Source organism: Lampetra fluviatilis, chromosome 27, assembly GCF_964198595.1.
Source record: "Lampetra fluviatilis chromosome 27, kcLamFluv1.1, whole genome shotgun sequence".
NCBI classification, from domain to species: Eukaryota; Metazoa; Chordata; class Hyperoartia; order Petromyzontiformes; family Petromyzontidae; genus Lampetra; species Lampetra fluviatilis.
In genome coordinates, this window is record NC_136301.1 from 3,113,389 (window position 1) to 3,141,324 (window position 27,936).

Below are 27,936 nucleotides of genomic sequence, written 5' to 3' on the forward strand. Positions count from 1 at the left end.
TGTTCATTGTTACACGTTATACGTCTAATTTATTTCAGATATAATTATTAATAGCACGTGGTCAACGAATGACATTTGCCAGGGCGTAATAATCCACCGTCATAAGTTTTAAACAGCAGCAGCAGCAACAGGCGGCGAGCGAGGGACAGCTTTTGGAGACTGGATCACAGAAGGGTGACCGTGCTGGTGCTGGTGATGGCGATGATGGCGGTTGTGGCAGCAGCGGCGACGATGATGATGACCGTGATGGTGACGATGCCATCACGCTGCCGCTCCCTGGAGCGATGGTGGCTCATCCTGCAGGTCTTGCTGCTGGCTTCTTCTGAAGGCCTTCCCAGAAGACCCCCGTCGACCCCGGTGCTGGTCCGTCGCCTCCACGTGGCCCCGCCCGAGCGAGCCAGACCATGGAATCCCACGGGGCAGCAGCAGCAGCAGGCGGCCTCCTCGAGGTCGTTGTCCCAGCAGCCCGGTGGATTCTGGGGGACCCCGGTGGCCAGGAGCGGCCAGGGAGTCGGTCTCGGGGGTCTGGGACCGTTCGGGGGTCTCGGCCTGGCGTTTGGACTTCACGTGACACCCCTGAGGTCACGGGAGAGCGGAGCGGCCTACCTTGGCGGGGTCATCAAGAGGTTGAGGAGGCTCTACTGCAACGTGGGCATCGGCTTCCACCTGCAGGTCACGGCCGAAGGCAAAATCAGCGGCGTGCACAGCGAGAGCCCATACAGTGAGTGGCGGGCGCGTGGGGCACGTGGATGGTAGCCATTGTGGTGGTGGTGGTGGTGATGGTCGAGATGGTGATTGTTGTGGTTATTGTGATGGTGGTGGTGGTGGTGATTGAGGTGGTCATTGATATGGTCATTGTGATGGTGAAGGTGGTGATTGAGGTGGTGATTGAGGTGGTGATTGATGTGGTTATTGTGATGGTGGTGGTGGTGATTGAGGTGGTGATTGATGTGGTCATTGTGATGGTGGTGATGGTCGAGGTGGTGATTGTTGTGGTTATTGTGATGGTGGTGGTGATTGAGGTGGTCATTTATGTGGTTATTGTGATGGTGGTGGTAATTGAGGTCGTGATTGTGATGGTGAACGATGTGGTGCTGTTGATAGTGATGATGATCATTGTAGAGGTCATGGTGATGGTGATGATTGAGGTGGTGATTGTGGTGGTGGTGAATGATGTGGTGCTGGCGATAGTGGTGATGCTCATTGAGATGGTCATTGTGGTGGTGGTGATGATGGTAGTGGTGATGATTTAGGTGGTTATTGTGGTGGTGATTTGAGGTAGTACTGGCGATAGTGGCGATGGCCATTGAGGTGCTCATTGTTGTTGTGGTGGTGATTGGAGTGGTCATTTTGGTGGTAGTGGTTGGCATTGTTGCTGTTATCGGTTATGCTAGTTGTGGTGATTGGTAGCAGTGGCGGTATTGCAGGCAGTGGGGGTATCACAGCAGGTGTCGTCTGCTTTGACACGTGGATCATCAACACGGTCATGGGCAACATATATGGAGCAACAATTGACAAATGCACCAATGAATTGCGCGGAGACGCACGCTTGGAATGACACGCGGGCGAATGGCATCATCATCATCCGCAGTGCTGATACAACAACAACAGCAACAATAAACGAGTGAGACTTGGGCAGGGAGACGCGTCGTCACGTCCAGAAGGGACTCGGTGGTCGAGAATCATAAACGGAGAGCGGCAGGTGAGCAATGCAGCGCGTTAGGGAGGATGTCGGGACCACCGTGGAGGAGACGGAGCGACGAGGAACGGAATCGTCGCTCCTCGTGTGTAGAGCGGTGACGGGCGGATCGCCACGTGAGAGGCGGCGGCGACTTGGGAGAGAGGAAACCTTTATCCAGCAGTGGCTAGTAGCGGCGATGATGATGATGGTGGTGGTTGTTATTGCACGGTTAGTGCACTAAACACGGAGCGGTGAGCTTCAATGGCTGTGCCTCTGCATGCCTAGAGTGAGGAGGAGGTGATATTGATGATGATGATAATATTGATGATGATGTTGCTGATCATGCAACTTGCAAACGTCTGACATGAACAGAAGCAATACTTGTTCTACAAGAACTTGACCAAGGTGCACTTCGTAAAACACATTGTAGATCAATATAGCGGTCTCTAAATGCGACTGCATTTCAAACATTGCACAAAATTAGTGGCCATGTGCATTTGAGAGTCAATAATAGGTGTCTATGTGGGTCTATGGGTCTGTGTATGAGTCTATGGATCTCTGTGTCTATGTGTCCCTGTATGAGGCTGTGGGTTTTATGTGAGTCTGTGGGTCTCTGTGAGTCTATGGGTCGCTGCGTGAGTCTGTGGGGCGCTGCGTGAGTCTGTGGGTTTCTACGTAAGTCTGTGTGTCTCTGTGTCTATGGTTCTCTGTGTCTATGGGGCCTGTATGAGGCTGTGGGTTTCTACGTGAGTCTGTGTGTCTCTGTGTCTATGGGTCTCTGTGTCTATGGGGCCTGTATGAGGCTGTGGGTTTCTATGTGAGTCTGTGGGTCTCTGTGTGAGTCTGGGTTTCTTTGTCAATGGGTCCCTGTATGCGGCTGTGGGTTTCTACGTGAGTCTGTGGGTCTCTGTATGAGTCTGGGTTTCTTTGTCTATGGGTCCCTGCGTGAGGCTATGGGACTCTGTGCGAGTCTATGGGTCTCTGCGTGAGTTTATGGGTCTCTGTGCTAGTCTATGGGTCGCTGCGTGAGTCTATGGGTCTCTGTGCGAGTTTATGGGTCTCTGCCTGAGGCTATGGGTCTAAGTGTGAGTCTATGGGTCTCTGTGTGAGTCTATGGGTCTCTGTGCGAGTCTGTGGGTCTCTGCGTGAGTCTGTGGGTCTCTGCGTGAGTCTATGGGTCTCTGTGTGAGTTTATGGGTCGCTGCGTGAGTCTTTGGGTCTCTGTGCGAGTCTATGTGTCTCTGCGTGAGTCTATGTGTCTCTGTGCGAGTCTATGTGTCTCTGCGTGAGTCTATGTGTCTCTGTGCGAGTCTATGTGTCTCTGCGTGAGTCTATGTGTCTCTGCGTGAGTCTATGTGTCTCTGTGCGAGTATATGGGTCTCTGTGCGAGTCTATGTGTCTCTGTGCGAGTCTATGGGTCTCTGTGTCGGTCGATACCGAAGCGAGCCGGATGCGAGTTCGTAGAGCGACTCGAGATTCGACCGCCGCTCAGAGCAAAGACCAACCACGCGTCAGTCAACACCACTAGTGAACCTTTGTCTCGAACTCGAGACGACGGCGTTCGTAGCGCGGCGCGCTAACCGAAGCGCCACCGCTCCCCGTAATCATTTGACAGATTGAATGGCATTTCAAAAAAATATTTTATTAGCACGTGCACGCAAAAGCTCAACCCCCCCCCCTCAACCCCCGTCTCAAGCGTGCAAGTGGTCATCTCAATTTTAGCGGCCCCCCTAAACCAGTGGTGGGAACAAATTCCACATTCCCATGCCGGTGACCAGTCCATCCACCGGACGAACCACTTCTTGAAAGACATCGTCATCGTCATTGTCGTCTGGCGGCCCGAGTTGCCCACGGTGCCAGAAGATGATGCCAGGGTTGTTTGCTGGTCGCAGGCGACTTTTCCCGAGTCGGTGTCACGGCAGATCTCGAGGGTCAGGCGATTCACATCCTGGACGCGCTCGAGCCACGGTGGGGTCCACGCATTCGGCCCCCTCCTCCTCCCCTCTAATGCGCGTGTGGGGGTGGGTGGGGGGGGGAGGTGGAGGAATGGGAAGAGGCAATAAGGAAACAAATTGGCCACACCAATGCACACAGAGAGAGAGAGGCGGAGTGGAGTGTTTAGGCGGTAGCTACGAAGATAAAGACAAAGGGCCCCCACCATCGATAGCTTTCACAGCATATTGGGGCAAGTGTTGTTGTTGTTTTGCGGGCAAACTATGATTGGCTGGATCGGCACGGTGGATGCGTGAGGGCGGCGAACACCACGCCCGGCCGCCTTTGTCTCCCCAGTGCTGATGTTTACTGCACATTGCACCGTGGGGGGGGGGGGGGGGGGTGGGGGTGTTCTCGTGCCACGAGCGGGAGTCGAACTCGGTTGGTCGGGTTCGCAGCGCGGTGCGCTCACCATTGCGCCACCGCTCCCCACAAATACAAAGATTCCCCCCCCCCGTGTAGCCTTAAGAGACTGCTGGGGCAAGTGCTGTTAGCGAGCACCTATGAAGTCAACACAAAAACAGAAAAAGATCCCCCGTGTAGCCTTAACGGACTGCTGGGGCAAGTGCTGTTAGCGAGCACCTATGAAGTCAACACAAAAACAGACAAAGATCCCCCGTGTAGCCTTAACGGACTGCTGGGGCAAGTGCTGTTAGCGAGCACCTATGAAGCCAACACAAAAACAGACAAAGATCCCCCGTATAGCCTTAACAGACTGTTTGGGGCAAGGGCTGTTAGCGAGCACCTATGAAGTCAACACAAAAACAGACAAAGATCCCCCGTGTAGCCTAACAGACTGTTTGGGGCAAGTGCTGTTAGCGAGCACCTATGAAGTCAACACAAAAACAGACAAAGATCCCCCGTATAGCCTTAACAGACTGTTTGGGGCAAGTGCTGTTAGCGAGCACCTATGAAGTCAACACAAAAACAGACAAAGATCCCCCGCATAGCCTTAACAGACTGTTTGGGGCAAGTGCTGTTAGCGAGCACCTATAAAGGCCGGCACGGTACACGAGGGGGTGGGTGGCCAACACCACGCCCGGCCGCCTTTGTCTCCCTAGTAGCGATGTTTACACATCGAACCGGGTACTCATTTAAGGCTGAGTCGACCTAGGGGAGGCCCAGTACCGGTTCAGATAATCGTCACTGGGTGTTGGCCCTGAGCGGGAATCGAACCCTGGTCGCCAGGTTCGTAGCGCAGCGTGCTACCCGCTACACTACCCATGAAGGCATACACTCTGACACAAACACATGGTGAGCACGTGCACACGGACGCAATGTCGCACACAGACACACGCATATACCTACACGTGGAAACAAGGATTCCCCGAATAGTCTAAATAGGCTATTGGGGCAAAGTGCACACCCACACATCCACAGACGCACACACTTACACACACACACACACACAAAATACTTGCACACACCCCTACACACACGCGCACACCTACAAACACACACACCCGCGCACACACCTACACTTACACACCCCCACTTACACACACACACCTACACACGCGCACACACCTACACACACCTACACACACACCTACACACACACACACCTACACACACGCACACACACCTACACACACACACACCTACACACACGCACACACACTTACACACACGCACACACCTACACACACACCTACACACACGCACACACCTACACACGCACACACACACCTACACACACACACACCTACACACACACACCTACACACACACGAACCTACACACACGCACACACACCTACACACACGCACACACACACGAGGCATGTTCAATTTTGGATCCTCAACTCAGCTCTTTGAGACCGCTAAGAATGTCAAGACGCGCTCTCCCTCCCTCCCTCCCAGCCCCATCTCCAATCTCCGTATCCCCTCTCCTGCCTCTCCTATTCTCATAGCGCACACTCACACCTCCTCCTCCTCCTACTCCCTCCCCCTCCCTCTCCTCCTCCTCCTCCTCCCTCCCACTCCCTCTTTCTCCTCCCTCCCCCCTCCTTCCTACCTCCTCCCTCCCTTCCTCCTCCTCCCTTCTCTCTCCTCCCTCCTCCCGCCTCCCCCTCCCTCCTCCTCCTCCTACTCCCTCCTCCTCTCTCCTCCCTCCTCCCTCCCTCCTCCTCCTCCTACTCTCTCTCCTCCTTCCTCCTCCTCCTCTCTCCTCCTCCTCCCTCCCTTCTTCCTCTTCCTCCCTTCTCTCTCCTCCCCCTCCCTCCTCCTCCTCTCTCCTCCCTCCTCCTCCTCCCTCCTCTCTCCTCCCTCCCTCCTCCCGCCTCCTCCTTCCTCCTCCTCCTCCTCCTCCTCCTCCCTCCCTCCTCCTCTTCCTCCTCCTCCCTCCCCCCTCCTTCCTCCCTCCTCCCTCCCTCCTCCCGCCTCCTCCTCCTCTCTCCTCCTCCTCTCTCCTCCCTCCACCGGTGCACCTGCGCGCACGCGTGCGCACACATCGCGACATCCGATTGCGAGCCGTTAAAAAACAGTGCCGCTCCCGGATTACCAGGAACACGCTCGCAGTGCGTAATCCGATTACAGTAACGAATTACTGCACAACACCGTCTCCCGTTACATCTCTAACCCTCCACCTCTCCCCTCCCCTCCTCCACCACCAACCCCGCGTCCCCCCTTCTCACCACACCCACAGCCACTCTCGCGGTCACAAACCTCAATCACTCTTCTCGCATCGCCCCGACCGTGATTACTGTTCCCCGGTGAACTTCACTCGCTGATTGTCTCCACACTTGAGCGAGAATTCGGTCTGTGCCTGGCTATTGAATGTGTTCAGCCACCACCGCCACCACCAGACTGCAGGTCACTCACCCACCCAACCACTTACTCAGTCACCCACTCACCACACTTGCAGGTCATCGCACTCGCTACTCCTGCTGCTTCTTCCCTTGCACTGATCCAATCACCTCGTCTTCGCGGTCTCATTTCACCTCCAAGCTCTTGTAACAATAATCAACACCAACCTTGCTTATCCACCCATGTATTCGCTCACCTGCCCTCTCACATGTCAATCTTATGTTCACTTATTCATGAATTCACCCACCCGCTCACTCTACCACTCGCTCACTGTTCTATTCAACCACTCACCCACGATCGAACTCACCCATCTACCAACCCACCCACCCACTCGCCTAACCATCCGTTTATCCACCCATTCATCCACTCATCCACCTAACCACTCACTCGGCCGCACGCTCACTCTTCTATCCGACCACTCACCCACAAACGTTCTCACTCACCTACACACTTTCTCACTCACCCACACACTTTCTCACTCACCCACACACTTTCTCACTCACCTACACACTTTCTCACTCACCCACACACTTTCTCACTCACCCACACACTTTCTCACTCACCCACACACTTTCTCACTCACCCACACACTTTCTCACTCACCCACACACTTTCTCACTCACCTACACACTTTCTCACTCACCCACACACTTTCTCACTCACCTACACACTTTCTCACTCACCCACACACTTTCTCACTCACCTACACACTTTCTCACTCACCTACACACTTTCTCACTCACCTACACACTTTCTCACTCACCTACACACTTTCTCACTCACCTACACACTTTCTCACTCACCCACACACTTTCTCACTCACCCACACACTTTCTCACTCACCCACACACTTTCTCACTCACCTACACACTTTCTCACTCACCTACACACTTTCTCACTCACCCACACACTTTCTCACTCACCTACACACTTTCTCACTCACCCACACACTTTCTCACTCACCCACACACTTTCTCACTCACCTACACACTTTCTCACTCACCTACACACTTTCTCACTCACCTACACACTTTCTCACTCACCCACACACTTTCTCACTCACCTACACACTTTCTCACTCACCCACACACGTTCTCACTCACCTACACACTTTCTCACTCACCCACACACTTTCTCACTCACCCACACACTTTCTCACTCACCTACACACTTTCTCACTCACCCACACACGTTCTCACTCACCTATACTCTTTCACCCTCCCACTAACTCGATCGCTCACCCACTAGCACAGCATCCACGCGCCTACCCACCTACTCACCAAACCACCCACCCACCAACCCACCCACCAACTCGCCCACCCACCCACCAACCCAACCCGCCCACCTACCCACCAATCCACCCACTCACCTACTCACCAAAACACCCACCCACCAACCCACCCACCAACTCGCCCACCCACCCATCAACCCAACCCGCCCACCTACCCACCAAACCACCCACCCACCAACCCATCAACCCACCCAAACCACCCACTCACCTACTCACCAAACCACCCACTCACCTACTCACCAAACCACCCACCAACCCACCCACCAACTCGCCCACCCACCCACCCACCAACCCAACCCAACCCGCCCACCTACCCACCAAACCACCCACCCACCAACCCATCAACCTACCCAAACCACCCACTCACCTACTCACCAAACCACCCACTCACCTACTCACCAAACCACCCACCCACCAACCCACCCACCAACTCGCCCACCCACCCACCAACCCAACCCGCCCACCTACCCACCAAACCACCCACTCACCTACTCACCAAAACACCCACCCACCAACCCACCCACCAACTCGCCCACCCACCCACCAACCCAACCCGCCCACCTACCCACCAAACCACCCACCCACCAACCCATCAACCCACCCAAACCACCCACTCACCTACTCACCAAACCACCCACCCACCAACCCACCCACCAACTCGCCCACCCACCAACCCAACCCGCCCACCTACCCACCAAACCACCCACCCACCAACCCATCAACCCACCCAAACCACCCACTCACCTACTCACCAAACCATCCACCCACCAACCCAAACCCAACCCGAAACCCACCCCGCCCGCCTCCCCGTCTCTCATCGGCGCGCGCCTCCTCCCCAAGGCCCCTCCGTGTGTGCCCACAAACACGGGCTCGGACTGCGCGCCGCGAGCCGCGACTCGAGGTGCCCCTCGCCCCCTCGCCACTCGTCCCCGCGTGGCTCGGTGGCGAAACATCCCACACCACCACCACCAACACCACCAACATCACCAACACCCCACCACCACCCCACCACCACCATCACCACCACCACCCCACCACCACCACCCCACCACCACCACCCCACCACCACCACCCCACCACCACCATCACCACCACCACCCCACCACCACTCCACCACCATCACCACCACCCCACCACCACCACCACCACTCCACCACTCCTCCACCCCACCACACCACCACCACCCCACCACCACCACCACCACCCCACCACCACCACTACCCCACCACCCACCCCACCACCCCACTACACCACCACCACCACCGCCACCACCCCACCGCCACCCCACTACCACCCCACCACCACCACCACCACCCCACCACCACCACTACCCCACCACCCACCCCACCACCCCACTACACCACCACCACCGCCACCACCCCACTGCCACCCCACTACCACACCACCGCCACCACCACCACCACCACCCCACCCCCCCACCCCACCACTACCACCACCACCACCACCACCCCACACCACCACCACCACCCACCCCCCCACCCCACCCCCCCACCCCACCACCCCACACCACCACCACCGCCACCATCCCCGGTATTTATCGCGTGAGGATCCCTCTGGCGTCACGCGTGGCACCTGTTGGGCCACGGTGAGCTATCGTCTTCACCTCCACGGGGAGGTGGCGACTGGGAGCACGCGGGCGGGGACCCCAGTGGGGGGGGGGGGGAGAGGTGGGGGGGTGGGGGGGAGAGGTGGTGGGGAGGGGAGGGGGAGAGGGGGAGACGCCACCGCCCTGGGATGTCTCAGGTGCGGCGACTTTGATGGCCTCGGCTCGGCAACACGCGTCGCCATCGCGGTGATTGTTGGACGCGGCGACTTTAGTTTGACGCGGGGGTCAACCTCGGCGAAGCGGCGATCAAAGAAAGAGTGGGTTCCGATTGTCGCCTACGACCACCTCACTCTGCTTCCCCCACTCGCGTAGACTCACACAGAGACCCGTAGACTCACATAGAGACCCGTAGACTCACACAGAGACCCATAGACTCACACAGAGACGCGTAGACTCACACAGAGACCCATCGACTCACACAGAGACCCATAGACTCACACAAATCCATAGACTCACACAAAGAGCCATAGACTCACACAGAGACACAGAGACCCGTAGACTCTTTGTGAGTCTATTTGTATCTATGTGAGTCTATGGGTGTCTATGGATCTCTGTGGGAGCACTGTGTATGGGGTTCTGTGTAAGTTGATGGGTCTCTATGTGAGTCTATGAGTCTCTATGTGAGTCTACGTGTCTCTATGTGAGTCTATGTTTGTCTATGGGAGTCTATGGGTCTCTGTGGGAGCACTGTGTATGGGGTTCTGTGTAAGTCGATGGGTCTCTATGTGAGTCTACGTGTCTCTATGTGAGTCTATGGGTCTATATCTATTGGTCTCTATGTGAGTCTATGAGTCTCTATGTGAGTCTATGTCTCTCTGTGTATGTCTATGGGTCTCTACGTCAGTCATTGGCTCCTGTGCTGAGACCACCACCCACTCACGACAGAGCTCAATCACAGGCAGTGCCCGAGACCCGAATTGGAACCCATTCTCTCATCCCGCGCCAGCCCCCTGCCCTCTGACCTCTGCGCGGCGATCCGGGCCTCCTCTTTTTATGTTACTTGTTTAAACTTGTGATTTGAAGCGCATCAATTAATCACTTAATCTAAAGCGGGATCGATGACCCACGCACGATTGACGTTTGTTCGCTTCTCCGCCGCTCTGGCCAATGACTGAGTGGCCGGATATAAACCTCCATTGTCCGAGGCCGAAGCCACTGGTGGAAATTCCACGTTCCTACGGTGGGTGCCAAGTAAGGAATACCACGCGGTAATAATAATGATGATGATAATAATAATCGCAGTCCTGTAATAATCCGGGAAAGCCTCAGCCTGAGTCACACGACTGTTTTTAATTCAATCGAGTGATGAGCAACGCCCTAAGGGAGGAGTGGCGTTGCTGTTGGCGCGCTGCGCTACGAATCCAGCACCCCGAGTTGCATTTCCCGCTCACGGTTGACATCAGTGGCGAGTGCCCTCGAAATAACCGGTCCTGGCACCCACGGCAGAGAGGGCCTCGGACTGACACAGAGATCCACAGACTCACACACAGAGCCACGGGCTCACACAGAGACACACAGACTCACACAGAGACCCACAGACTCACACAGAGACACACAGACACACAGAGACCCACAGACTCACACACAGAGCCACGGACTCATGCAAGAGACCCATAGACTCACACAGAGACCCACAGACTCACACAGAGAGCCACAGTCTCACACAGAGACCCACAGACTCATACTAGAGACCCACAGACTCACACAGAGACCCACAGACTCACACAAGAGACGCACAGACTCGCACAATAAACCCACTCACTCGCATAGAGACCCCACGCACTCACCATGGTCACATGACCAAGACAGCTCTCGCAGAGAGCAGTGCACCACCCCGTGCGGGGTTCGCTGTTCGACGCCCCTCAGCACGTGGCGCGTGACGCAGTGTAGCGCGACTCCACTCACTCACGGTGTGGTCTCCTAACGACAGATAAATAAATGAGAGTACTATTTATTCAACAACTGCGGGAGCAGAGCAGACACGACGTTTCAGTCGGCATGCATGTATGTTGAACTTCTTTCGCACCCTGCCTAGGCAACCATGACAACAACAACAACAGCAACAACACGAGGGGGAGATCCCAGCACCGCTGCTGAGCGCCCCGAGGTGCGGCCTCGCAGGAGCCAGGCGGGTGACCTCTTGACCTTTGACCTCTTGACCTCTTGACTTTGACCGCGCGCTCTCGGCGGATTTCGTTCCCGCGGCCCTAGCGAGGTCGCTCGTCCCCCAGCCCCCCCTCCAGCCCCCCCCCCGCCCGCCCTCTATAATTACCTAATGAGGCGACGAACAGGAAACTCATCCACTCGCCCGTCAATCGGCGGCCACTCGCCCGCGCGCCCGCCCCGTGTATTTAGGGAGCAGCATGTGACATTGCAGCCCGCGTGTCACGACGCGGCCAACTCGGAGGGACGAGTCCCAAACCCACGAACCCAGGAGGGCCGCCGCCGCCGCCGCTACGCCGGGGATAGGTAGCCACGAATTACATCGGCGGCGAGGGTTTGGCTTCGTGCGTGGCGAAGGAGGGAAACCCCCCCCCCCCCCCCCCCGTGCAGAGAGGCAAACCCAGCGCTGCCGCTGTGCACGAGGGGACACACCCGTTGTAATGATGGAAGTTCCACATTTCTGTGGCGAGGTCGGTCTGTCTGAGGGTAATCGACGGAGGCGGTGGCGTTCTCTTCGTCGCCTCCCCTCGGGGCCAATCCCGAGTTGTCTCCTCGTGCCTTTGACTGCCACTCCGAGCTGCTCTCGACCACCGGTGCTCCATCATCGTCGTCATCATCGACATCATCATTATCTTACGCGTGGACTTTCACGATCAGTAAGTCGCGATTCGTAATGAGCTAATGTTGGGTCAAATCGTCGTGTAGAGGATGATGTCAATGTTCATCAGTAGCCCTCCTTCACCACTACCATCGCCACCATCATCGCAATCATCGTCACCATCATCGCCATCATCGCCGAGCCCAGCGAACGTATTCTCTCAACCCGTCTGCATTTGCCAACAAAAAAAAAAGTGTAAAAATAAGTCGTGAAAAATGAGGCTCTGCAAATACACGCACGGAGCGTCCTTGCCGAGCGGATATTCGGAGGGATATATAAATACGGCGGTCGATATTCACGCGCAAATTTAGAAATCGCAATATGAATCACGAGGTAGAGCAAACTGGGACGCTGCCCTACAGCGTGGTGGCCAACAGCAGCAGCAGCGCCCGGCCTGGTATGAGAAACGATGGCTCTTGAATCGGCCTCGTGTAGAGCTCGTTGAGTTTCTGTGAGCCTACGGGTCTCTGTGTGAGTCTATGGGTCTCTGTGTGAGTCTGTGGGTCTCTGTGTGAGTTAGTGGGTCTCTGTGTGAGTCTATGGGTCTCTGTGTGAGTATGTGGGTCTCTGTGTGAGTTTGTGGGTCTTTGTGTGAGTTTGTGGGTCTCTGTGTGAGTCTGTGGATCTCTGTGTGAGTCTGTGGGTCTTTGTGTGAGTCTATGGATCTGTGTGTGAGTCTGTGGGACTATGTGTGAGTCTACGGGTCTCTGTGTGAGTCGATGGATTTGTGTGAGTCTATGGGTCTCTGTGTGAGTCTACGGGTCACTGTGTGAGTCTATGGGTCTCTGTGTGAGTCTATGGGTCTCTGTGTGAGTCTATGGGTCTCTGTGTGAGTCTATGGGTCTCTGTGTGAGTCTACGGGTCACTGTGTGAGTCTATGGCTCTCTGTGTGAGTCTATGGGTCTCTGTGTGAGTACATGGATTGTTTAGTAAGTCTATGGGCCTCTCTGTAATCAGGGGCAGGCAGTCGACACCTCCACAGCAGCGCACGTGAGAAGCTGCAGTGTCACGTGGATGAGAGGCAATTGAAGGTGACCTCAGAAGTAGATCTGTGATGTCAACTTCCACGGGCCGTTCTCTTAACACGCGGTGGCACGAGACTTCCACATTGGGTATTTATTCATCCGGCCAGCTTAGGTGAAGTATGGTCAATCGACCTCCATGACCGAGACCGAGTGTGGAGGCCTTCATCCAGCAGTGGATTGACAAAGGGGTTTACGCAAAACGACCCCCACCACCCACCCCACTCGCCCGCCCGACTTGACCAGGCCACAGGCCGCTTCGTGATACAGGGTGGTGCACTACCCACTACGAGACAGCAAGACGCCAATAATGACCAGGTTGTTAAGTGTATTAATTACCAATCTTGATTTGAAGTTTTCGTGACTGCAGGAATCCATAACTCTTTGGTTCTTTCGGTAAAGTTACGTGGGTAGAAAATTAATTAAATCACGACGTTTCGGGCGCAACACAAGCGGCCGTCATCAGGTGGGAAAGCGTGATCTGCTGCTGATGCAGACTGTTTTAAAAAGGTTTGAAATGGGTGTAAAACAGTCTGCATACTTTTAAAAAGGTTTGAAATGGGTGTAAAACAGTCTGCCTCAGCAGCAGACCACGCTTTCCCACCTGATGATGGACGCTTGTGTTGCGCCCGAAACGTCGAGATTTATTTTATTATTTTATTTTCTACCCACGTGACTTTACCGAAAGAACCAAAGCGTATGGATCCCTGCAGTCACGAAAGCTTCAAACCAAGGACTCAAGTTACTGCAGTAACCACACACACGGTGCTTGTGGCGAAAATATAAACGAACACGCTCTGATTATGTATGGCATTGTCTTTGGGGCCGTCCATAAATGACGTCACGCACCTAAGGGGGAGGGGGGGGTTCAGACATTTGTGACGATGTGTGACGAGGGGGGGGGGGTTTGAGAAATGTGACGTCACATCAAAATGCGCAACTTTAAATTAATACAGACAACACGTTCTATTTAATTAAATCGACTTTTTAATAAATGTTTTCTCCTACAACATCAGAGTGCAGCGCCGTATTAAATACGCACTACAATGACAAAAGTTTAAAGCGATGTTTTTTTTGGGGGGGGGGGGGCAAAACTTTGTGACGTCATATTTTAAGGGGGGGGGGGTCTGACTTTTTGTGACGCCGTGTGACGAACGGGGGGGCGGGGGGGGAGTCAAAAATCTTACAAAATCGCGTGACGTCATTTATGAACGGCCCCCTAGTCTCGCCATCGGTGTCAGCCCAGAGGCCAACGTCAAAAGGCGAACAGCCACAAAGCCACAATGCACGTCTCGAAGTGAGCACCTGCATCGTGGGGTACATTTGTGTTCTTAGGTTTTTTCGGTAAAGTCACGTAGGTAAAACATTAAAATTAATAAAAGTAAAATAAAATACATTTGTGTTTGTTTTTCTGCCAGTGTCAGCGGTGACGCTGTGCGCGGTGTCACAATCCAGCCAATTGGAGGAGGCCTCAACCCCACCTGCGAATTCTAGATTTGAAGCTTTCGTGACTGCAAGGATTCGTATTCTTAGGTTTTTTCGGTAAAGTCACGTAGGTAAAAACGTTAAAATTAATTAAAGTAAATATACAAGGACTCATCTTCTTAGTTCTTTCGGTAAAGTCACGTATTTTATTATTTCAATTCTACGCGACTTTACCGGAAGAACCAAGAAGATGAATCCCCGCAGTCACGAAAGCTTTAAATCGAAATACACAAGGACTGTTTTCTTGGAATTTCTCTCACTTGATACAGCTATCGTGCTGTGACGGTTCCACCTGAAGACGGAGGCTTGTGTTGCCTCCGAAACGTCGTGATTTTTATTTTATTTTTTATTTTATTTTTATTAATTTAAATTTTTTACCCACGTGACTTTACCGGAAAAAAAACCTAAGAATACCCACCTGCGAACTCTGTCGAGATTTCACGAGGCGACAAAAAGCGCGCGCGCTCATTGGCTGAGCGGGCGCGTGACGTCGACCCAGAACCCAGCCCCGCCCCCCGTTCAACGAGAGCTTAAACTCCACCTCGTAGCAGCGCCACGTGGCAGAGCGCCCTGCCCACTGAACGCATTCGCAGGAAGTCAAACTAAAAGTCCATCAGGCCAGGAGGGTGACTTCATTGCCTTTGTGCCTGAAGATGCAGTAGTTAACAGAGGTCGCAACCGGGTACCCGATACCCGTACCCGGCCGGGTACGGGTACGGGTAGCCGTTTGCGACCCTGGTGCGGCCGGGTACGGGTACGGGTAGGCCGTGAGTCACTGGTGAGTAACCGTTTGTCACTCATTTCGGGTAGGGTACGGGTACGGGGTACGGGTACCCATTTGCGACCCTGGTGCGGCCGGGTACGGGTACGGATAAGGAATCAAAACCCGTTTGTGCATGATGGCGGCGGCGCGATGTTTGAAGGAGCCAGTGTCGAGATCTACCGCTGGACACGACAATTTTCAGTTTCATTTATTTGGTGTTACCCTGTTGAGCCATTCGGCTCTTGATTCGGCTGCAACCGCAACAAACAATACAATTACAAGATACATTAAAAATTTACTGCACGCAAATTTAAACATCCTCTATGAAAACATTTTTTTTCAAACAAGCGGGCTTCAGGAGAGAGAGAGAGACAATTCGTGTCGTTCTTACTGTTCCTCCTCATCCTCCTACGGCCCCATAATTCGAGTTGCATAAAGCGTCACCTCGGCTGGGATGATTCACGCTGCACGCTCGATAGATTTAACGAACGAGACCCTCCTGTTAAATCTAAGAATACGCGTTTATAAGTTGGGGCCAGAACTCGGGCACACGCAGGGTCAGGGAACAGGTGTCGAACTTATTTACAGGGCCAAGCCACTCGATCAGCCGGCCTGTGTGTGAAGTCGCGACAGAGAGACAGAGCTGACCCCGCCATAGGAATGTGGAATTTCAATCGCTTTGTAAAACATGAAATAATTATCTTCAGCGGCAGTAGCAGCAACAGCGATGATAGCAGCATTGTCTCAATCGTCATTGTCGTCGTCAGCAGCATCAGCAACAGCATCATCATCTGCAGCTGTTGAAGCAACAGCAGCATCATCAGCAACAGCAACGCCATCGTCATCATCAGCAGCATATTTAGCATCATCATCATGAGCAGCACCAATAACATTTACCATCGTCCAACATGAAACCAAACTCTCTTTTTGTGGAGTTGGCCCAACATCTCAATGTGGCAGTAAGGACTCTCCCACCACGTTGTCGTCAAATCATCAGATGATGTTAGAAATGTTACGGCAGGGTACGGGTTAACCAATTTGGAGGTTGGGAATAGGAGGAAGTGGTGGTTAGTGGTGGTGGTGGTGATGGGTGGGACACGTGGTGTGCAGGGTGGTGGAGGAGTGCATGGGGAGGAGCGAGACCGACAGTGGGTTGAAGACCGAGGCGAGGAGGAGACCTGCATCATTCTCAGAGCTCGGCGTTCAGACACATTAAGCGCAGAGACGAATGTGATCCGATGTTTGTGTGTGCAGCGGTCATTGGCGACCGGTTTGAGACCGTCAAACTCGCCGCACTTGAGATTGCCGGTTTTGTCAGGAGCGGCTGAATCCCGGCTTAGAACCCAGGGTCTCAGCAGTGCTGGATCGGTATCTCTGACCCCCCGGCTTCCCACAAATGTAGGTTCCTCGTCCTCGCCATAGGAATGTGGAACTTCCACCACCGGCTCAGGGCTGCAAACAGGACATGAGCTCCATTGCTGTAATGCCCATTTGAACAGGAACTCAGTTTGAGGTTCAGAAGAGAGAGAGTTGACCCTTTGACCTTTAGGCCGAGTGGTCAGACAATATTCATCAATGGCTCATCTGCCACCAGGTGTGGTTTGGCACTCACAACGTCTGTGACCTAACTTCTTTGGAGGCAAGGGTAGGTGGATCACACGGTGAAATGCCCACACCTTGCAGCCCGCCTGATGTGGTGCTAAGAAGAACAAGCGGGTTTGTAAAACCATTCGTACGGATCTCTTGAGTGTCCGCCTCTCGTATGCAGCGCGGTGCTGAGTCTTCTATCGGGTTCTCGAGGTTCCTGCCACGCCGAGCCACGCGGCTGCCTGCGATCCAGCAACTGTGGAGTCAGCAGAGAGGGTTGGCGGATTACAGCACATCGATGTCACGTGACTCCATTACCATCGGCGTCGATCAGGAGCCGTGCCCTGGCTGGCCAGGAGAAGACAGGACGGCAAAATGTGGACTCCACCTGTTCCATCTGTGTGGGATAGAGTGTTGTCCCTTCGCAACGCGTGGATTGACATTTTTTTACCGGGCGCTTCGATTTCCTCCTACATGTAGAAATATTTGTGAATTGGCTGCTGAAGGCATTTTAAGATAAGCGGAGGTCTGCAGAGCTTGGGAAATCGTTGGTAGTTATGGCGCGCTGCCGTTCCCGCTCCGCGTTTGTGGTACCTCCTCGCACCTCTGAGTCGTCCTCGTTATTTCTCTCTCTCTCTCTCCACGAGAATGAACTTCCATTACAAAACAATATACCGGTTCTAGATTTGAAGCTTTCGTGACTGCAAGGACCCATACTCTTAGTTCTTTCGGCAAAGTCACGTAGGTAAAAAATGAAATTAAAATTACTAAAAAATAAAAACAATAAAATCACGATGTTTCGGAGGCAACACAAGCTTCCGTCTTCAGGTGAAACTGTCACAGCAAAACAATCTGTATCAAATACCGGTGTTAATTGTAGAATTTCGTCGTCAGTATCCTTTGCAAGAAAACCGTTGCCGATCCAGTCGAACGCTGCGGTGTTGTTGGTCAGCAGCGCACTGGACGTGCACATCCAGAGGGCGCCGTTTGGACCCCATGTCCCAGCGCGGCAGGCGATCAAACAACGGGCAGGGCTCGTAACCCCTCCCACCGCAATCTCCGTTTGAAGCTTCCGTGACTGCAGGAATTCATACTCTCTGGTTCTTTCGGTAAAGTCACGTAGGTAGAAAAAAAAATGTAACCCGTAAAAACAAAGTTTTTCACTATAAATCCTTTATATGCGTGGCGGCTAGAGTCCTCTCGTCCTCTGGCTTGAGATGGCTGCCACCTATCGGTCAGATGAATGGCTGGCACCATTAAGCAATTGGTAATTAAATATAATTTATTTTTTTCTAAAAAGTGTAAAATTTTGGAATTTTTTTTCACGAAAATACATTGTCACGCACAACGAGTCTGTGTGCAAAATGTCAGCTCGATTGGATCACGGGAAGTGGGTAAAAAACCGACCGAAAGATTTGCACGGTCGTAAGCAAGCAAGTGAACTTAATGTAAAGGATATAATAACACTGGTCACCAAAAAAAAACATTTTTTTCTGGCCTGGACTTTTGCAGCTGTTCTAGACTCATTTCAGGGTGCTGATTCCAAATCTCATCTCAGATTTGCTCTATCACATCTCATTTTGATGCTATCGGCATACCCCATTTTCATTGGTTTTACCCGAAATTAACTCTGTCACTTATGATTGCAAGTTGTTGCCAGTCAGTGACTGCTTTAGTGTTAAAATATGGTGCTGTATTTTTAGGATAGTGTGTTTATAATATCATTTTTTGTAGATATCCACATTTATTTAATATTTTTCTTTTGCAGTTTTTATTGAAAATGCAATATTTGATATCTCAAAAACCTGACGTGATAGACAAAAACTGATGCCAGATTTGGAATCAGCACCCCAAAATTACCTTAAAACCTTTGGAATACCTTATGCCAGAAAAAAGTGTGTTGACCAGTGAATTATAGAATAAAAGAAAACACGAAGCTTCTTGGTTCTTTCGGTAAAGTCACGTAGAAGGAAAATAATAAAGTAATAAAAATAAAACATAATAAAATAATTCTCACGACGTTTCGGAGAACAGGTCTTTCGAGAAGACATTCAGACTCTGCCTTCTCGACAGACCTGTTCTCCAGCTGAAGACGGCTGCTTGCATTGTGGCCGAAACGTGAGAATTATTTTATTATGTTTTATTTTTATTACTTTATTATTTCCCTTCTACGTGACTTTACCGAAAGAACCAAGAAGATGAATCCCTGCAGTCACGAAAGCTTTAAATCGAAATCAAACACGAAGCGTCGGTCGCAACACAAGCGTCCTCTGCTCATCCAGCGGCACAGCAACACGTGGCCTCACCACGGTCGATGGGCAGGCAGTTCGCGGTGGGGTAAAGCGTGGGCGCTTCCACCGTCGTCATTGGCGTTGAAAGAGTAGGCCAAATACACTCGACGAGAGTAGACTCTCGAGAGCTCCGCTCAAGCGTAGGCCTTTCCATCAGCAGTGCCGCGGGCGGGCACTTGCAGGGGCTGCGCCTTTTTCCCCCCCTCGGAACGTGACGACGGGATGAGGTGCGCAAAACTTCGGTGTAGGCGCGAGCGGGTTGTGCACCGTGACCTTCATCCCATAGAAAATCTGTGGAGGGAGCTGAAGGTTCGAGTTGCCAAACGTCAGCCTCGAAACCTTAATGACTTGGAGAAGATCTGCAAAGAGGAGTGGGACAAAATCCCTCCTGAGGTGCGTGCAAACCTGGTGGCCAACTACAAGAAACGTCTGACCTCTGTGATTGCCAACAAGGGGTTTGCCACCAAGTAATAAGTCATGTTTTGCAGAGGGGTCAAATACTTATTTCCCTCATTAAAATGCAAATCAATTTATACAATTTTTGACATGCGTTTTTCTGGATTTTCTTGTTGTTGTTATTCTGTCTCTCACTGTTCAAATAAACCTACCATTAAAATTATAGACTGATCATTTCTTTGTCAGTGGGCAGACGTACAATATCAGCAGGGTATCAAATACTTTTTTCCCTCACTGTATATAACCCTGTGAGCCAGAGGTGTGGACTCGAGTCATGTGACTTGGACTCGAGTCAGACTCGAGTCATGAATTTGATGACTTGCGACTCGACTTGGACTTGCATAACAATGACTTTGTCCCACCTATGAGATGTGGACTCGAGTCATGTGACTTGGACTCGAGTCAGACTCGAGTCATGAATTTGATGACTTGCGACTCGACTTGGACTTGCATAACAATGACTTTGTCCCACCTCTGCTGTGAGCCATGCGGCTCTTGACTCGGGTGCAACCGCGACAAAACAAAAACATGAACAAGAAACATCTTAAAGTGACTACACGCAAACAGAAAAATCCAGATAAAAACAGCAAAGTCTTCCAGAAAAAAACCACCGCATTTCAACGCTGCGTGCTAAAAATCCCAGTGGGAATTCAAGTCAAACAATAACAACCGTAAGACAATGCAGATTAAAGTTATCAGGCTCGCTCTGTACGACAACAAACAAACATGGCCAGACCAAACCGTCCTCAACATCACCAAGACAAAGCTATAAAGACAATGTAACGGTGATCACAGGAACTGCGAGGGTGCTCGTGACGATGGCGCGTGTCTGTGGGCCCTCTCGGTGTCGTCCACGAGAATCGATGTTCGACGTTTGGTGCCCAAGCCTTGGATGGAGCGCGTGGGCCAATACGGCCCGCCGGACTCTCTGGATGACGAGACGAGCTTTCTTTACCCCCCCCCCCCCCATTTCTGGTTGCTGGCAATCTGTGGCGTAATCTCTGGCTGCTGGCAATCTGTGGCGTAATCTCTGGTTGTGGGCAATCTGTGGCGTAATCTCTGGTTGTGGGCAATCTGTGGCGTAATCTCTGGTTGCTGGCAATCTGTGACGTAATCTCTGGTTGTGGGAAATCTGTGGCGTAATCTCTGGTTGCTGGCAATCTGTGACGTAATCTCTGGTTGTGGGAAATCTGTGGCGTAATCTCTGGTTGCTGGCAATCTGTGACGTAATCTCTGGTCGCTGGCAATCTGTGGCGTAATCTCTGGTTGTGGGCAATCTGTGACGTAATCTCTGGTTGTGGGCAATCTGTGGCGTAATCTCTGGTTGTGGGCAATCTGTGACGTAATCTCTGGTTGTGGGCAATCTGTGGCGTAATTTCTGGTTGCTGGCAATCTGTGACGTAATCTCTGGTTGTGGGCAATCTGTGGCGTAATCTCTGGTTGCTGGCAATCTGTGGCGTAATCTCTGGTTGTGGGTAATCTGTGGCGTAATCTCTGGTTGCTGGCAATCTGTGGCGTAATCTCTGGTTGTGGGCAATCTGTGGCGTAATCTCTGGTTGTGGGCAATCTGTGGCGTAATCTCTGGTTGCTGGCAATCTGTGGCGTAATCTCTGGTTGCTGGCAATCTGTGGCGTAATCTCTGGTTGCTGGCAATCTGTGACGTAATCTCTGGTCGCTGGCAATCTGTGGCGTAATCTCTGGTTGTGGGCAATCTGTGACGTAATCTCTGGTTGTGGGCAATCTGTGGCGTAATCTCTGGTTGTGGGCAATCTGTGACGTAATCTCTGGTTGTGGGCAATCTGTGGCGTAATTTCTGGTTGCTGGCAATCTGTGACGTAATCTCTGGTTGTGGGCAATCTGTGGCGTAATCTCTGGTTGCTGGCAATCTGTGGCGTAATCTCTGGTTGTGGGTAATCTGTGGCGTAATCTCTGGTTGCTGGCAATCTGTGGCGTAATCTCTGGTTGTGGGCAATCTGTGGCGTAATCTCTGGTTGTGGGCAATCTGTGGCGTAATCTCTGGTTGCTGGCAATCTGTGGCGTAATCTCTGGTTGTGGGCAATCTGTGGCGTAATCTCTGGTTGTGGGCAATCTGTGGCGTAATCTCTGGTTGCTGGCAATCTGTGGCGTAATCTCTGGTTGTGGGCAATCTGTGGCATAATCTCTGGTTGTGGGCAATCTGTGGCATAATCTCTGGTTGTGGGCAATCTGTGGCATAATCTCTGGTTGTGGGCAATCTGTGGCGTAATCTCTGGTTGCTGACAATCTGTGGCGTAATCTCTGGTTGTGGGCAATCTGTGGCATAATCTCTGGTTGTGGGCAATCTGTGGCGTAATCTCTGGTTGTGGGCAATCTGTGGCGTAATCTCTGGTTGTGGGCAATCTGTGACGTAATCTCTGGTTGCTGGCAATCTGTGGCGTAATCTCTGGTTATGGGCAATCTGTGGCGTAATCTCTGGTTGTGGGCAATCTGTGGCGTAATCTCTGGTTGCTGGCAATCTGTGGCGTAATCTCTGGTTGTGGGCAATCTGTGGCATAATCTCTGGTTGTGGGCAATCTGTGGCGTAATCTCTGGTTGTGGGCAATCTGTGGCGTAATCTCTGGTTGCTGGCAATCTGTGGCGTAATCTCTGGTTGTGGGCAATCTGTGGCATAATCTCTGGTTGTGGGCAATCTGTGGCGTAATCTCTGGTTGCTGGCAATCTGTGGCGTAATCTCTGGTTGTGGGCAATCTGTGGCGTAATCTCTGGTCGCGGGCAATCTGTGGCGTAATCTCTGGTCGCGGGCAATCTGTGGCGTAATCTCTGGTCGCGGGCAATCTGTGGCGTAATCTCTGGTTATGGGCAATCTGTGGCTTAATTTATGGTCGCTGGCAATCTGTGGCGTAATCTCTGGTTGCTGGCAATCGATGGCGTTACTCTGGTTGTGGGCAATCTGTGGCTTAATTTCTGGTCGCTGGCAATCTGTGGCGTAATCTCTGGTTGTGGGCAATCTGTGGCATAATCTCTGGTCGCGGGCAATCTGTGGCGTAATCTCTGGTCGCGGGCAATCTGTGGCGTAATCTCTGGTCGCGGGCAATCTGTGGCGTAATCTCTGGTCGCGGGCAATCTGTGGCGTAATCTCTGGTTGTGGGCAATCTGTGGCTAATTTATGGTCGCTGGCAATCTGTGGCGTAATCTCTGGTTGTGGGCAATCTGTGGCTTAATTTCTGGTCGCTGGCAATCTGTGGCGTAATCTCTGGTTGTGGGCAATCTGTGGCATAATCTCTGGTCGCGGGCAATCTGTGGCGTAATCTCTGGTCGCGGGCAATCTGTGGCGTAATCTCTGGTCGCGGGCAATCTGTAGCGTAATCTCTGGTTGCTGGCAATCTGTGGCGTAATCTCTGGTCGCGGGCAATCTGTGGCGTAATCTCTGGTCGCGGGCAATCTGTGGCGTAATCTCTGGTTGCTGGCAATCTGTGGCGTAATCTCTGGTCGCGGGCAATCTGTGGCGTAATCTCTGGCTGTGCGGGGCGATGAGCTCCGACTTACGTAACGAGCGTTGGGGTCGTGGGTAGAATCCTGCGCCGGGCTCAGTGTGGGGTGTTGGATGGGGGGGGGGGGGTGCCAGTGGCACTGGGCCAGGCTGCGTTAGCGCCGTCCAATGGGAACACGGGGGGGAGGGGGGGAGAGCCTCGAGGAACTACCCGCGCGTCAACGTCACTACCGCAGCGTGGGCGGGTGCGTCCCGAAAATTTGATACGTAGCAGGCGGCGACGTTTCGGGCAATGGGCCACTTTCCTAGCACGTGGATGGTGAGGCCAGAGACAACGCATGGTAGATGATTGATGAGCATTGGAGTCGGAGGCTGAGCTTGTTGACGCAATAGGCAGAGGGCCCGATGAGAATTCGTTTTTCAAAAGTAGTTTTCTGGTGACCGGTTATTTTAGCAGGCGGCCTTTCGCGAGCAATATTACCATTTAAAAAAAAATCACCATTCGCTAAATTTTTTTGGGTCGGATTGCGCAAATATAATTTGTGTGTCGTACACCCCTCACCCACCCGACATAGCCAATTAATAAACTTGTCACGTGATGAACAAACGCGCCACACCGGTGGTGCTGCTGCTACTGCTGCTGCTGCTGCAGTAACACTTTGGCCCCGTTTTGATCAGAATCAGAATCAGAAATAAGAATCAGAAAGGGTTTTATTCGCCATGAAAGTTTGCACAGACAAGGAATTTACTTTGGCCGGAAGGTGCACACATTCAACATATAGGAATCTTAAATCTTTAAATAAGTGATTCCCGTGACAACTATATCCATGCGTCGGGTGGAGGAGGGTGTACGACACAACGACGTTTTGGTTACTCGATGCGAGCCAAACAATGAATTATGAATCATGGAATGGGGTGGGCGGGGGAGGGAGAGGGCATTAACTCACAGCCCGTGGTGCCCGCCATCACTGCCCCCCTCTCGCTCTCCGTTCTGGCCTTAATAGGCGCTCGCTAACAGCGCGTGTACCCCTGCCTGTACGCGGCGTGTGCGCGCGTGTTTGTGATGATGTAGGTGTCCTGGAGATCTCCACGGTGGAGCGAGGCGTGGTGAGCATGTTCGGCGTGAAGGGCGGGCGATTCGTGGCGATGAACGCACGCGGGAAGATGTACGCAGCGGTAAGGCTCACAACAACCACAGCGTGTCCACCTCGACGACTCGCCCCCCATCCCCCCCCCCCGTGCCGGATGAAGCGAGTGCGGGGCCTGTAGCGTGATGTTATCAAGGTGCCCGAAATAAAAAAAATAAAAAAACACGTAAATATTAAAACACGTAAATGTTTAACTTGCACGGTAAAATTTCGAGTTAATGCTTTCGTGACTGCAGGGATTCATCTTCTTGGTTCTTTCGGTAAAGTCACGTAGAAGGGAAATAATAAAATAATAAAAATAAAACATGATAAAATAATTCTCACGACGTTTCGGCCACAACGCAAGCAGCCGTCCTCAGGTGAAGAACAGGTCTGTCGGAAAGACAGCGTCTGAATGTAATTTTTATTATTTTATTATTTCCCTTCTACGTGACTTTACCGAAAGAACTAAGAAGATTGCACGGTAAAGTAATTGTGTTTTTTTATTTGCTACACAGCCAGATAATACGACAAATCGCTAAACTTAAACACCGAGTCGTTCGTTAAAGTCGAAGGCGGTATAGTACTATAGTAATAGAACAAGTGCAGAATCACTGAACCGGAATTGATAGCTTGAAAGCATTTAGCGTGGGGCCCTTGAAAGTGCGGGACCCGTAGCTACTACACATGTAGCTACAACACGTGTAGTAGCTACATGTGTCGTAGCTACATGTGTAGTAGCTACACGTGTAGTTACACGTGTTGTAGCTACGGGCCCCGCACTTTCAAGGGCCCCACGCTAACAGCTTTCAAGCTATCAATGCCGGCTCAGTGATTCTACACTTGCTCTATAACTATAGTACTATACTGCCTGCACGTGTAGCTACTACACGTAGCTACTACACGTGTAGCTACTACACGTCTAGCTACTACACGTGTAGCTACTACACGTGTTGTAGCTACTACACGTGGTGTAGCTACTACACATGTAGCTACTTTTGCTGCTAGAATAATCCGGCACTGATCCCCTCCCCCCTCCTCCCGCCGATTGCCTCTCAAACACTCAGCCACTCAAGATGCTCACTCACGATCTGGGCCGCTCGCTGTCTCGCTCGCTCGCCCCCCGCACTGCCCCAACCGGCCATCCGCGCGCTCACGCAAATCGACTGCTCGGCCTCTCCACACATCCACTCCGCCAACTTGCACAATCTACTCAGCCGCGGTCACTAAGTGCGAAAACAATCGACCGCTCACTCGCTCAACCACCCATCCGCTCGTCCACTCGTCCACTCGTCCACTCGTCCACTCACTCGATGACTCAAACACAACCACCAGGTAAGGGCCACGGAACAATTCGCTCGTTTTCAGAAGCGACCTGGCCGCAAATGATAGCGGCTTATCACGTGGAAATGTATAGCAACCAAACACTCTGAACGTGTGATGACGCTTCTAAATGTGGAGGGAAAAACCGGAGGAGCCAGGGAAAAATCCACGCGAACTCCAAATATACAGCAGCAGGCGTCAGGGTCAGGATCGAACCCACGACCCCCAGCACTCACCCGTCCGTGGACGTCTGCAATGGAGCTAAATCCAGTGAAAACCCACGTTTAGTGTGATGGTGATTGATTTTTGTGTGTGTCCAGCCATTGATGACCAGGCTATTGCCATCAACTCAGGACACCTGAGAATCCCGTTTAGTCGAGATCTCAAACATCCCTGCTCAGTGTCTCTGACACGGCCATGATGAACCCTGTGTGAGAGAGAGAGAGAGAGAGCGAGAGAGAACTTGCGGTAAACACCCAGACCCAGGGCTCGGACCCACGATTGCAACGGCGCCAGATCAATGTCTCTGACACGGCCACCACGAGCCCCTTCAGAGAGAGAGAGAAACCCACACCCAGAGTTTGAACCCTGGATCTCAGCAATTCCAGCTATGTGTCTGTAACACAGCCATTGTGAACCCTGCGAGAGAGAGAGGGAGAACGAGACACCACCGAGAGCCAGGCCTTGAACCCCGAGATCTCTGCGGTGGATGACCCAGAGTCTGTGACGCAGCCATCGCGAACCTTCCGTGAGAAAGCGACAGAGACTCCAGCGTAAACAGCCAGACCCAGTGCTCGAACCCAGGATCTCGGCAGTTCTGGCTCAGTGTCTATAACGCGACACGGCCATTATGAGCCTCCCACCCCCCCCCGACCCCCCCCCCCCCCAGAGCCCGTACCACCACCCCGTCCAGAGCCGCTTGCGTCGTCTGTCCTTCTTGCACCAGCCTGGCCGGCGACATTTTCAAAAACCTCTCTCGCTTTTAACATGATCCTGACAGATGGGCGCCGTTAAAATAGCGCCCTGCCTCTCTCAAGGCACGCGGTGACGTGAGGTCAGCTGGTGCAGCAGCAGCGCGCACGGTGCCTCGCGCGCGAGAGAGAGAGGGGGGAGGGAGGGGAGGGAGGGTGGGAGGGAGGGGAGGGAGGGTGGAAGGGAGGGAGGGAGGGTGGGTGGGAGGGAGGGAGGGAGGGAGGGAGGGAGGGGAGGGAGGGTGGGAGGGAGGGTGGAAGGGAGGGAGGGGACGGAGTAGGGGAGGGAGGAGGGGAGGGGAGGGAGGGTGGAAGGGAGGGAGGGGAGGGAGGGTGGAAGGGAGGGAGGGGAGGGGAGGGAGGGTGGAAGGGAGGAAGGGAAGGGAGGGAGGGAGGGAAGGAAGGGAGGAGAGGGAGAGAAGGGAGAGTGGAAGGGAGTGAGGGAGGGAGGGAGGGAGGGAGGGGAGGGAGGGAAGGTGGAAGGGAGGGAGGGGAGGGATGGCGCCTCCGCGTGAGCCGTCGGGATCTTAGCGTCGGCGATCAGGCGGGAGGGGGGGGCGCAGATGGGTGACACAAAAAAGGGGGGCCCTGGGTTCGACTCCCCGGCTCCGTGGAGGTGGCTGCCGCCAAGTGATTTCCCCGATCGGGTCAAGGTTGGCAGATTTGGAGCGCGACGCTAGCCGGTGCACGCGATGCTCCTGCTCTTACGAACGACGTCACGTGATGTTTAACGTCCACTGTGAGTGAAGAAGCAGATGGCGGTGTAGTATTATTAACAACATGTATATTTTTAAAAGACACATCAAGCAGTATTAACCAGGTCGGCCTGCCGGAACACAACCGCGGACCTCTGCAAACGAGCCGCGAGCATCACGGCCCCCCAGTGATGACCGTACCGTCGTCCTCTCTCTCTCCCCCTCCCCTATCCCCCACCGCCTCTCCCCCCTCCACCTTTCTCAGGATAAGTTCGGCACGGAGTGCAAGTTCCGGGAGCACCTACTCCCCAACAACTACAACTCGTACGAGTCGGACGCCTACCCGGGCATGTACATCGCTCTCAACAAGGGCGGCAGGACTAAGCGTGGCAGCAAGGTGTCTCCTCGCATGAGCGTGACGCACTTCCTGCCCAGGATATGACGCGGGTGGCGATGACGATGTTGATGATGGTGATGATCACGGTGGAGGTTGGAAACCAACCGCACACCCTCTCCACGCTGCGTCGC

The 27,936-nt window shown here is 53.0% G+C and overlaps 1 protein-coding gene across 1 annotated transcript; it reads left to right on the forward strand.

The window, feature by feature from the left end:
- Window positions 1-255: 255 nt before the first annotated feature.
- On the forward strand, window positions 256-27,850 carry LOC144942446 (fibroblast growth factor 4A-like). The gene is made up of 3 exons (XM_078869319.1): window positions 256-721; window positions 24,365-24,468; window positions 27,674-27,850. Exons 1-3 carry the CDS (start codon window positions 256-258, stop codon window positions 27,848-27,850), a joined length of 747 nt encoding a protein of 248 aa, XP_078725445.1.
- The last annotated feature ends 86 nt before the right edge of the window (window positions 27,851-27,936 follow it).